This window comes from Eurytemora carolleeae, unplaced genomic scaffold, assembly GCF_000591075.1.
Source record: "Eurytemora carolleeae unplaced genomic scaffold, Eaff_2.0 scaffold247, whole genome shotgun sequence".
Classification (NCBI taxonomy): domain Eukaryota; kingdom Metazoa; phylum Arthropoda; class Copepoda; order Calanoida; family Temoridae; genus Eurytemora; species Eurytemora carolleeae.
In genome coordinates this window covers 291,099-304,340 of record NW_019396307.1, presented here as the reverse complement: position 1 = coordinate 304,340, position 13,242 = coordinate 291,099, and the positions used below count along the sequence as shown (strand labels likewise).

General features: G+C 32.3%; 1 protein-coding gene across 1 annotated transcript; it reads right to left on the bottom strand.

Annotated features, from left to right (window-relative positions):
* Positions 1–274: 274 nt before the first annotated feature.
* Positions 275–12,959, bottom strand: LOC111700635 (uncharacterized). Its single transcript, XM_023471618.1, has 6 exons — positions 12,884–12,959; positions 5,219–5,250; positions 3,931–3,988; positions 2,177–2,277; positions 1,164–1,199; positions 275–352 (listed from the first exon to the last, which is right to left on the bottom strand). The coding sequence occupies exons 1-6, from the start codon at positions 12,957–12,959 to the stop codon at positions 311–313; spliced, it is 345 nt and encodes a 114-aa protein (XP_023327386.1). The 3' UTR covers positions 275–310.
* Between the last annotated feature and the right edge of the window lie 283 nt (positions 12,960–13,242).

Below are 13,242 nucleotides of genomic sequence, written 5' to 3'. Positions count from 1 at the left end.
ATCAAATCTAAATAAGATAATAAAAACAACAATGAAGAAAGGATTTTTAAATGATTATAAATGTTCGGTCTGAAAAAATTGAAATAGGCAAATTTTCAAACAGTTAAAATAATGTTTTAAAAATGCTTTTAAGATTTTCATCTTATTGTAATAGAAAAATTGTTATTTGTCCAAAAGATGTCAAATAAATATGTGTTTTTGAGTAATATAAAGTGATTAATTTGACAGCTTTAAACACAATTATTAACATATTTTCATAGAAAGCGTCTGTTCCCAAAATTTTCTTTTTTTAAATGATTTTATTTACTTTTCACCTGCAATGTTTCCTACACACAGTAACACCCCTGCTCCCCTGAAAAAATAAAGTAAAACCATTATATAATAATATAGGTCGGATTAAGAAATAGATTAAGAAAAACTAGAAATGACTAGTTTATCTATTTCTTTTGTGCACCCTACAAAAGAAAAGCAGTGCAGAACTTGAACCTGCATACCACCATTGTATCTTTTCTTTGTTTGTTTGTCTGATCTTATGAATCCTAATTGACGGAACTCGGTAGAACTACGGGAATATAATTAGCCTGGTTTAAAAATTCTGAGTTGACGTGGGTTGACGTGTATCTGAAAAAATACATTAAAAGAATAAAAATTGTAAAATTTCGCAGATTTTCTGCTTTTTAATTGGTGGATTTTCAGCTTTAACGCACACCCAGGCCCCAAGAAAATTCCCTTGGGTTCGGTCGTCGTGTAAAGAGTATTAAGCCCTCTTAAATGTTTGGTCAGATTGAAAACATTTTCACATTTATTAAATCCAAGCATTTCTATGGATAAGATTCAGAGTTCAGAGTCGACTGTTAAACTGTCAAACATTTGGGTTTACATCTGCTTCTTGTTTAATCAATTTACCTAAAAAGACCCCCCCCCCCTCTGTATTGGACAACAATAGTCCAATCGGAATAGGGGGGAAACCCTTTCCCCTCTGTATTTGGCAAAAATAGTCCAATCGGAATAGGGTTAAGCTGAATTATTTTTTCTTCTCGACTTTAGATTAATTTTTTCTTTTCAGCTAATTTTCTTATATTTTCAGCTTAAAAAATTGTTTTATTTTTTTAGCACATTCAAATTCTATGAAATATAAACAGATATGTCAATAATATGTTTACCTTGAATCCTGGATTACACGAAGTCCCTAAATCTTCCTTAAAATTTAATTTAAAATACAATTTAAAACATACAGATTTACAAGGAAAGTGTAAATGTGTACCTGTACCTGTACCTGTACCTGTACCTGTACCAGTACCTGTACCAATACCTGTACCTGTACCAGTACCTGTACCAGTACCTGTACCAGTACCTGTACCAGTACCTGTACCTGTACCAGTACCTGTACCAGTACCTGTACCTGTACCTGTACCTGTACCAGTATCTGTACCTGTACCAGTACCAGTACCTGTACCAGTACCAGTACCTGTACCTGTACCTGTACCTGTACCTGTACCTGTACCTGTACCTGTACCTGTACCAGTACCAGTACCAGTACCAGTACCTGTACCTGTACCTGTACCTGTACCTGTACCTGTACCTGTACCTGTACCTGTACCTGTACCAGTACCAGTACCTGTACCTAAGACAAAGTAAGACAAAGTAAGACCAAGCAAGACAAAGTAAGACAAAGTAAGACAAAGTAAGACAAAGTAAGACAAAGTAAGACAAAGTAAGACAAAGTAAGACAAAATAAGACAAAGTAAGACCAAGCAAGACCAAGCAAGACCAAGCAAGACAAAGTAAGACAAAGTAAGACAAAGTAAGACAAAGTAAGACAAAGTAAGACAAAGTAAGACAAAGTAAGACAAAGTAAGACAAAGTAAGACCAAGCAAGACCAAGCAAGACCAAGCAAGACCAAGCAAGACCAAGCAAGACCAAGCAGGACCAAGAAGGACCAAAGCAAGACCAAGCAAGACCAAGCAAGACCAAGCAAGACCAAGCAAGACCAAGCAAGTCCAAGCAGGACCAAAGAAAGACCAAGCAAGACCAAGCAAAACCAAACAAGGACAAGCAGGACCAAGCAGGACCAAGCAAGACCAAACAAGAAGACCAAGCAAGTCAAAGCATGACCAAAGCAAGTCCATGCTGAGGAAGAGTAAGGAGTAAGTATTACTGAGCATTTATTTCTACCTGTACACAGGTTCTTGCTAAAAACATTAATTTCCCAGCATTTTCCTGGTTTTCATTATTCTCCTGATTCTCCTTGTTCTCCTGGTTAGCATCAGAGTCATCTTAACAATGAAAGTTAAAAATTTAGATTAAAATGTTTTTGAAAATTTTCAAGAAAAATCAGTGCCATTTTTTCAGGACATTTTAAATATAAAAGAATTGTTAACTTTTTTAAAATTTAAACATTACAGGGGATATTAGTTCCAAAACTAACACTTGGCCCATTTCTAACACTGAGTGTTAGAAATGGGCCAAATCTTCAAAGTTATCTTTTTCAAGAGTATATATCTTTAAATCTAAGTCGAGTAGAACACAATTACACCATATATTTATAAAAAATGGCTAAAACTATATATTGAAACAATAAATGTCAATTTTAAACTAATAATAAGGTGTGAGAATTAGTTTTTGATGATTATTGATTTCATTTTCGAACATATCCCTATTTTGAAAAAATTACCAGATTTCAGCTCATGTCGCGTTTTCGGAACATATCCTGGTTTTGAAACAATTACCGGATTTCAGCTCATTTCGCGTTTTCAGAACATATCCTGGTTTTGAGACAATTACCGGAATGTAACGAATTATTGAGATCATGTTATTACTATCTTTGTTATCTATGTTCCGTTTATCTTTATTATCCATGTTTAGTTTACCTATCTGTATTATCTATGTTTCTATTCGACCCTGCCCGGTCCGACCGGCCAATTGATTTTTTACCTGTTATTTTGTAAGTTATGAAAGTGAGTTTTGTTTTGAATTGTGAATTATATACGCAAAAAACGCGACAATTTTTCAAATTCAGGATATGTTCGAAAAAAGGAAACCTAACATTGTCTTGAAAACACTCAAGAGTTTTAATATAAAAAGAACTCCTATTGTAATTCTGAGTTTTAAAAAAAGGTTTAAATTGGGAATTGTTGTCCTCGTCATGTTCAATAAAATATTGGTTATAGTTTTTATTATCAACGTTTTCTCTGGATATGCGCAGGGCTCCCAAAAACCCAGTCTTTCAGTTTGTGCCCATTTCTAACACTCAGTGTTAGAAATGTGTTAGTTTAGTGTTAGTTTTCGAACTAATGTCCCATGCATTACCCCCCTTGGGAAAAGGAAAAGTGGCAGATTAACAGTTATGACGGTCAGGCGGTCGTTTTCTACCAAGTGTTCAAGCCTTAAATTTTCCATATATCGCGAAAGTTCTTGTCTTTTTAGATTATATTTTGTCCCTCGCTAAAGCTAAAGCTAAGTACAAAATATAATCTAAAAAGGTGTAGAACTTTCGCGATATATGGAAAAGTCTAAAAACTGTATAGCACATCGTGCCAAAATAATAGTGTTATAGGTAATTTTATAAAACCTTTGTGTGCTTTAAAAGTATGCATTGAAGACATCTGATTAGTAACAATATAAAGAATTTTCTTGCTACAAATCAAACTGTTTTTCATGTAAATAATAAATTTTCTCAAATTTTTGTGTCTTTTTGTATAGTTATATTTTTTCTATAAATTTGTTACGTATTTGATAAGCTGTTCTCTTTCAGAAAACGTTAAACAAAAGGCTAACGTCAAAAGGTAAAAAAAACAATTATTTGAAAATTCTTCATATTGAAGAATTAATTTGAAAATATTTGTAATTTTTGCACGGCCTTTATGGAATTAATCAAAAGAGTTAAATCTCTTGTTTTTAACACAATGCTCTTTTATCAAATTATCTACCTTGTCTATTGGGTTCATATTCCTTCAGGACAAGACAAAATTCTGCTTCATGTGCACACTATACAGTTGGATAGTTACATGTTAAAATATGCAACAATCTTAAAACTTATTCATACAGTGGCCGAATTTAAAGATTTTGAACCACAGTGATTGCCTGTTCAGTAACGTGGTTAAAATTCATTAAATTCGGCCTTAGGTTCGTGTTAAATCCAGCCCTGTAGAGTCGAAATGTTATTTATTCTCAAAAAAAATTGGAATCTATGGGCCACAGAAAACATCTTTCAGCAGCAAAACAGACTTTGTTATGGTGATAAGCCCAAATTTAAGGATATTTTGAATATTTTGAGATAAACCTATTCTGGTTTTGTTTAAAACCCATGAACGTATGAATTTTGAAGAATGTAAATTTTGTCTGAAATATCTAATCGTTTATAAATATTTTAAGAAGCATATGCTCAATATTTAGAATTATTAAAAGAGAGTTAGTTTATTGGAAAAGTATTTAATTATTTGTCTGACCATAATTAATAAGTTTTATAAACAATACAACAGGAGGGTTACAACCCCCCCCCCCCCACCCATCTTCCTCTCCGAAATTATCATAAATACTTTTATAAGATTTACAAATATTTCCATATATTTGATATAGGGACAGATTATGTAGTTTTATTAATAGATAAACATTGAGTTTTTATTAACCTATTAACCCTGTCTTGTCTCTATCTATCTATCTATCTACTTTGCTTGTCTGGGTGTTTGTTTGTTTGTTTGTTTGTGACAAACAACCGTCAAAACGGCTGAACCGATCGGGCCCAATTTGTTTTTGTGGGATCACATGATCCCAGGGAAGGTTTATGGATATTTGAAATTTTTACAAAATTATCTCAAAAATCAGAAAAATATTGCAATTCTGCAAACAAATGTATTATTTTATCAAAGAGAAAATACTGAAAGATTGAGCAACAATTAAAAGTTAAAACAGAAGATGGGTGCGAAGCTCCCTGATAGCCTAGCATACAGATATTCTAATTAACATTCAGATGTGTTATCCTTCAATAATCATGGACTGGATAATTATGAAGGTTTTCGCAAAATATTTTTCAAATTATTCAACAAAACAGACGGAAAACGCAATTATTATTCTTCTATAACCTATCAAGTTAAGAAACAGGTTGAAAAAAGGAAATTAAAATAGACAATTTTATTTCACCTTCGTAGGTAGAACTTAGATAGAGGGGGCACGTGTCCTGTTGCCCCCCCCCTTGAATTTAATATTTTTCGAAAATACCTGAATTGATTGTGGTGGATGATGGAGACAATCTGAGAAATGTTTTTATTTATTAATTAGAATTGACAGTTAGAAGTTCGAAGAAAAATAATCAATTAATTTAAATTACAATATATTATTTGATTGGTATATTTTCAAGAATCAATCAATCAATCAAACGGATAGAATATAAGCATCATTTACGAAAAAAATAAAGAATAATGTTTTATTGTACTATGAACACAATTCAGAAGCTAGGTATAAAGATTCAGACCTTAAAGGAACTGTAAACACTGAGCAAGCTTTAGGTTAGAAAAAGTGTACAGAGCGAATGTCTTTTGAATTTTAACAGAAAATATCTGATGATTCAAGAAAAGTGTTTAGGAAAATCCAAAAAGTACAAATGGCAAATATTGTAAAGTTTGCGGATTTTCTCATTTTCTTAAAATATTCATAAAAATTTTACATTTTGTCAAACAAAATTTAACCCATAATATTTTGGTATGGCAGGCCCCACTAAACAATATACCTGAATCTACTTAATCAGAAAACTCATTTTTTTGTGAAATTGCGGATTTTCTAGGGAAAACAGAAGTTTCTCTATATTTTTAAAGACTTATTTTCCCATGTTAGATTTTCCTAATAATCCACAGACAAGCAAAAATATATTTTAAAATCAGAAAATAAAAATAAAAATAAAAATCTTTTCATAAAATTTCATTGGCAATAAAGTGAACATAGTGAAAAGTCAAACTTAAATATTCAAAGTTTTAAAATTGCATCAAAATTTTCACAAATATCAAATTACTGTTAGTTCTAAACATTTTTTATGAATTTTGACAATTTTTTGTTCAATTTGATTGATTCCGCCTTTAAGGTCGAAATAAGGACGGCGTAAAAGTATTCAGAAGGGAAACATTATAAAAAGTGTTGTTCATATCTTGTGTAATATTTGTCTCATAATAAACTTCTTATTTTGATTATTTTCTGTGAAGTCAGTGCAATTTGAAGGCACTGAATCATTTATAGTTTGAGTAAAAAGTGGCTTGTAAAACCGGTAATGTAATGTGGTTGAACTGAATATGTAGTATTGTGGACAAATTTGTTAGGATTCATTGGATTGTGAATCCTTGATTAGTCCAAGGTTTAAAGGGTACCATTGTGAATCCTTAATCAGTCAAAGGTTTAAAGGATACCATTGTGAATCCTTAATTAGTCCAAGGTTTAAAGGGTATCATTGTGAATCCTTAATTAGTCCAAGGTTTAAGGGGTACCATTGTGAATCCTTGATTAGTCCAAGGTTTAAAGGGTACCATTGTGAATCCTTGATCAGTCAATGGTTTAAAGGGTACCATTGTGAATCCTTAATTAGTCCAAAGTTTAAAGGGTACCATTGTGAATCCTTCATCAGTCCAAGGTTTAAAGGGTACCATTGTGAATCCTTGATAATTCCAAGGTTTAAAGGGTACCATTGTGAATCCTTAATTAGTCCAAAGTTTAAAGGGTACCATTGTGAATCCTTAATTAGTCCAAGGTTTAAAGGGTACCATTGTGAATCCTTGATTAGTCCAAGGTTTAAAGGGCACCATTGTGAATCCTTGATCAGTCCAAGGTTTAAAGGGTACCATTGTGAATCCTTGATCAGTCAATGGTTTAAAGGGTACCATTGTGAATCCTTGATTAGTCCAAGGTTTAAAGGGTACCATTGTGAATCCTTGATAATTCCAAGGTTTAAAGGAAACCATTGTGAATCCTTGATCAGTCAAAGGTTTAAAGGGTACCATTGTGAATCCATGATCAGTTCAAGGTTTAAGGGGTACCATTGTGAATCATTGATCAGTCAAAGGTTTAAAGGGTACCATTGTGAATCGGTCCAACTTCAATTAAAGGAAGGGGTCATTTGAAATTACGCGTTTCAGTTAAAGTTCCTAAAATGTTTAATACTCGTGAGTCCAAAATACTCACAACAAAAACGAAACAATGATTTTTGCGTTTAAAACATTTTTAATTAGCTTAATTTTGATAAAACTGCATTGAAAGATAAACCACAGACAACCTTAAAGAACCTTTTTGATGACACTAACAGACATTTATATTTATTACCACAATTTAATGATCAATCATATTGAACATTTTTAAAGGTATTTTTGTACTTTCTATATATATTTTTAATGATAAAAAATTATAAAAAAAAATTCCTGGATTTTCCTCTGTCGTGCATTGAACACAGGACAATGCTTCAACTGAAAAGAAATTTTAAGTTTAAAAAAAAACTTGTTTCTGTAGATTAGAAATATAAGAAAACCGGGCAATGAGTCATCAAATACAAACTCCTGAAATACAATCTCTTGTAGTACAAACTCCTGAAATACAAACTCCTTCAATGCAAACTCCTGAATTACAAACTCCTGAAATACAAACTCCTAAAATACAAACTCCTAAAATACAAGCTCCTGAAATACAAACTCCTGAAATATAAACTCCTGAATTACAAACTCCTAAAATACAAACTCCTGAAATACAAACTCCTGAAATATAAACTCCTGAAATAAAAACTCCTGAAATACAAACTCCTGAAATACAAGCTCCTGAAAAACAAACTCCTGAAATACAAACTCCTGAAATACAAACTCCTGAAATACAAACTCCTGAAATACAAGCTCCTGAAATACAAACTCCTGAAATACAGTCTCCTGAAGTACAAACCCCTAAATTACAAAATCCTGAAATACAAACTCCTGAAATACAAACTCCTTAAACTGATGATCCTAATATTATTTTGATAAAAAGATGAGTTTATTTTTATTTCTGTTTGTATTATTGATTGGTCGCATCTTGTTATCTATCAAAACATGATGTAAGTACTATGTACATCAAATAGTAAACATACATTAGATATATCATTGTTTATTTGATGTCGTCACTGAATTAGAGTTTAAAAATTGGTAATTTGTTTTTCTTAAATTAACTAATACACTTCTGTCAATCTAATCAATTAGTTTTGATTAAAAAACACAAAAACTTGTTTATGTAGATATAAAAAATATAAAAAATTCCGCAAACCGATTCTTTGTGTTAACTTCATGGGGAAAACATTACTTCAAAGTACAGACCTATAGAGAAGGTTAAAAATACAGAACTTTCAGAGAATCAACAGGCAAAGCTGAGTTTCTTTTAATTACCGGGCCGACTTCAAGGAAGCTTGGGCAAGTTGAAAAGTACACTGCAGACTATAGAAGGAAAAACGGGATTGTACCAGGAAGATTTCAGTGTTGCATTGCATGCATCTATATTTCTTTATTTTCTTTAAATGTTCTAGCAAAGTTTACCTGATGACAGCAAAGAAAGTACAATAAAAAGCATTTCTGAAATTTTAAAGATGCGTAAATCCAAATATAAATCAAGGTTACCCACAAATGATAAGCTGTGAAGACGACCTGAAACTCTTAGAATAAGTGCGTATTCAATGATTGGATAAAGTAAGAAACTGTTACAGTCAAAGTCGTCTCTATAGTCTCATTGTTAGTGAGTTACCCTGTATATAATAAGACTGCACACACAAAATTCTTTTAAATTCTGATTGTTAACCAACATTGTAGTGACCAGTGAGAAAAAGAAAAATATGTTGATCAATTGTGGAATAAATGTTGTCTTTGCTATTCCTTTTACTTCAGAAATATCTAAAATGCTAACTCCGAAAGTTTCCTAATATTGAATCAAAATTCAGGATATTTTGCTAGATAAAACTTTTTTTTTTGATAGATGGAAACATTTGATGTTGCGAGGTAGGAATATTGTTTTCTACTATAGTCTAGGAATCTAGATAAACCCATTCTTTCAGCCAAATTATATAAACAGCACCAGAACCTCAGATACACGGGTGTGAGGCCGGGGGGGGGGGCCTTAGAATAATTCCGCGGAAGTTTGTGCAATTGCGCAAAATTACTTGAAATTAGCGTAAACTTTTGATGGTTGTTTCGCAAAAATTTAGGAACATTGCAGTGCATAATTTTCGATCAAATGTTTATCAATTAAAAATTAATTATGGTTTTCTAACAAATGGTGAAGAGGTGGCTATTAGGATGTGTTCTTAGAAACTTAATGTTCATTAATTAAGAAGCGCCTTAATGAACAAAGTAAAGAATTTATTCTTTAAAACCTAAATGCATTTCAATTTAAACCATATGATGATAGAGAAAAAATATTTTTAGTATTTATGAAATCTTAGAATGGGAACTATTTTTGCACAGCACAGTTTGCAAGAGAAAGTAGTTTTCTAACTTTTTTTTAGCAATTTACTCATTTACGCAAATTAATTAAACAGAAAAGTGTTGTGCATGGTTTTGTGTACATAATTAGGTTGAATAAAAAATGTCTCAAATTCTTTTAAAGATAGAAGACGACTTTCAAGTTGTCTCATGATTAGCAAGGAATTTCGCTTGTTTGAGAATATTGCACTATTGCACCGTATAGATCAGTAAAAAATCATGCATATTCCAAAAAGCTAAATTGAAAGAAAAGCTTTCTTATTTTGTCAGTTTTTCGGTCCAGTTATTTTCCGGTTCAGTTTACTTCCGGTCCAGTTTATTTCCAGTTCAGTTTATTTCCGGTTCAGTTTATTTCCAGTTCAGTTTGTTTCCGGTTCAGTTAATTTCCGGTTCAGTTTATCTCCGGTTCTGTTTATTTCCGGTTCAGTTTTTTCCGGTTCAGTTTATTTCTTTGTTTTCTCTTCAGATTCATATCTAAGACAAGTGTTGCCAGATACAGACAAAATTCTTTTTCTTTATATAGATTTTATACTTTATATATCAGGATTTTCTTGGATCCCCCCCCCCTCCCCATCTCATACATATCGCCGGTATGCATATTTGAATTTAAAAGTAGGGTTTCCACGAAATGGCTAAATCTTTTGCGCAAAATTTGCGCTATTTTCGCGCAATTTTTTTTGCGAATTTTTGCGCTATTTTTGCGCATGAAACGCAATGAGTTTTGCGCTATTTTTTTGCGCAATTTGCGCAAAACCGGAAATATTTTTTGCGAAAGTTGCGCATAAAACGAAATTTTAGTTTTGCGCAATTTTTTGTGCAATTTGCGCAAAACCGCAAGTTTTACGCAAAATGTAACTTTTTAGGCAAATTGTCAAAAATTGATATTCTAAGCTTAGAATTAAACAACTGGAGATTTATTCCATACATATAAAACAATATAAACATACGAGTATGATAACGATTATACTACACTCAATTAACCAATTCCAGTTACAAAAAGTTTAAATTAAGGGACCAAAATTAATAAAATAGAAATTTGTTGACTTTAAAAGTCACTATAATAAAACAAAGAGATCTAAAATGGATATTTCTAACATTTATTTAAAAAACCGAAAGTTTTGAAATATTTGCATAAGGCTGAGTAAAATTGGTTGGTTAAAAATGAACAAAGAAAACTATTGACGAACATCAGTAGGAACATATTTGTGAAGCTTCATGTTGGTGGTGCAGATCTTCAATCACAGCAGGTTTGCTCACAACCAGGTTTCAGGCTATATGGGAGAGATATCGCGGTTTTATCGTGTGCATTGAGCGATTATGTTGTCTCTGTGATGCATGATAATGTTGATCTCTGGAGCATTGTGGGGCTAGATGTAAGCAGAGTCTGCATCTATCTCGGTATCTGAATCACCATCATAAAGGAGTCAGGGTTGAGACGGCGTTGTGATCGTCTTGAGTGTTTCAGGCTGACTGCTGGGCTGAGATGTGTAGAGGGGTGAGGGGGGAACGAAGGAGCGAGGGTGACATGTCGGCGCTTCATGGAGGAAATAGATACACACGTCTTGAGAATAGTCAATGGCATTTGAGTCTGTAAAATCGTCTTCCTTATATTTTCGAATTTGTCTTAACAAAATTAGAGAGTGTGAAACTTGGCAATATTTTAATCCTTTTATAAATAATTTCAAGTGACCCTTAAAAGCTTTGAATTATATTCTTAAATTTTTTTTAATCGTTCTGAAATCTTTTTAATCTCTATTCTCTATTCTAAACAACGTAATTATACATCTAGGAAAGTAAGATTTACGTAGGTTGGTTCATTGCAATGCATAATTTTAGAGAAAACACATAACATAATCTTCAGAAGCAATTATGAAGTCTTAGATCCACAAAATATCAAGTTAATATTGGGTTCCAGTGAATCTGACTAATTAATGTCAATCTGCTGAACGTCTAAAACATTCTTTAACGAAGAGAAACATGAAAATCATAGCATTAATTAATAATTTATAGAGGACGTATAAGGTCGATCTCTAATGAAACACATGAAGTAACTTCCAGTATATATTTCTCATAACTTTTACTAGAGGGTTCAGAAATGTGTTAATATCAAGATCACACGCGTTAGACCGAAAGTACAATGCCCCGTATCCGTTCTATCTCATTCCGGTGAATCTTGTGGAACTTGTTTTAGGCGGCCAGGTATCGTCTTCCACAAATTCTTCATTAATATGCAATAATATGTATATACTAGAAATTCAGGGCGAAATTCGCGCCCTGAATTTCTAGGCTTTTAGGGCGATTCGCGCCCATCTTCTATTTCAACTTTTAATTGTGGCAGGGGCTTAGGAACAATAAACAGATTGTTCAGGAGTTAGGAACAAAAATATAGGATTAAGACAGGGATTTANTGGGGTCCCTAGATGTCCCACAAAAAATTTGGGCCCGATCGGTTCAGCCGTTTTGACGTTTATTGGATACAAACAGACAGACAAACAAACAAACAAACAGACAAGCCAAATTTATATATAGATTTAAGTAAATCTATTGATTTTTTCATTTTTTTTAATTTGCAAATATTCACTTTTAAAAAAAATGTTTTAAGACAATTATTATTCCTTGAGATTGTTTCTGTCACAAAGATTAAAAACAAACTGTTTATACATATGTATGTGTATAAAGTGGTGGTGCGGGTCGATTTAAAAAACGAACTTTTACGTTTTATTTGTTTGTTAGATCATACATTCTGGACCGATTTGCCTCACCTTTTGATTAGAGCGATAATAGCCTGGTTCAAATATTTAAAATTGACTGCAGTAGAATTTATGCTGGATAGACAATGAAGACATTTTTAATAAATAAACACTACAAATTTGAAACATATTTCAAACATATCTGTTGAAAAATGTCGTCTTATGCGCAATCTATCTTTATCTATGGGGTAAACATTTTTTGACTAAATGAGTGATTGGCAAGGGTGGTTTCAGGATTTAAGATAAGGGAGTGGGCTAAAAAATATACCCCCCCCCCAAAAAAAATTCTATTTACCGCCCTCCTAATCCTACAAAAATTACAGTTTTTTTATAGTATAGGGTAGGCAAATGTCTTAATAATCCATATATTTATCTAAAAACGATATAAGAAATATTATTGGTTAAACTTTATACATTAACACTTATTCTCTAATGAAGGAAGATTTTTTTTTTTATTTCCTGCTATTATTATTGATCTTTTAGTAAATAATGCTCATCATGCTAATTTTTATGTTTATTTTTAGAGTTAAAAATAAAAGTATGCCATAAAAAGGCTGAAAGTAAAGAAAGGAAATTTTGTTCAAAATAGAAAAAAATTTAAAATCTTTCCAATCTAGATAATTTAATATTCTTGGGCCGCTTGAAAAAGGCATTTAGAATACTGTTACCCGAAATTGAGGCAAGCCTCTTTGGATGAATTGCCATTCTTTCCAGCTTGACTAATCTGTCGTTGTCGGTGGTCATAGATGACCTGTACCAGGCCAAAAGCCTTCGGAGTAATGTAAAATCCAGGGGGAGGTTAGGCGATACTACAAGGTGGTAGGCGATACTATAAATATAACGAAGACGACTTTTTTACTTAAGTTTTAATTGTCAACAAATTTTTTTCGAATTACAAGTGTTAACGTAATTAAAGAGAAGCTTTTTTGGTTGCCAGCTTCTCTTTGTTTCTATGTTCGTGTGTATCCATGCTGTGTAAAAGTTTGATATAAATCAAAATTGAAATCAAAAGTCGTCTTCATTATAT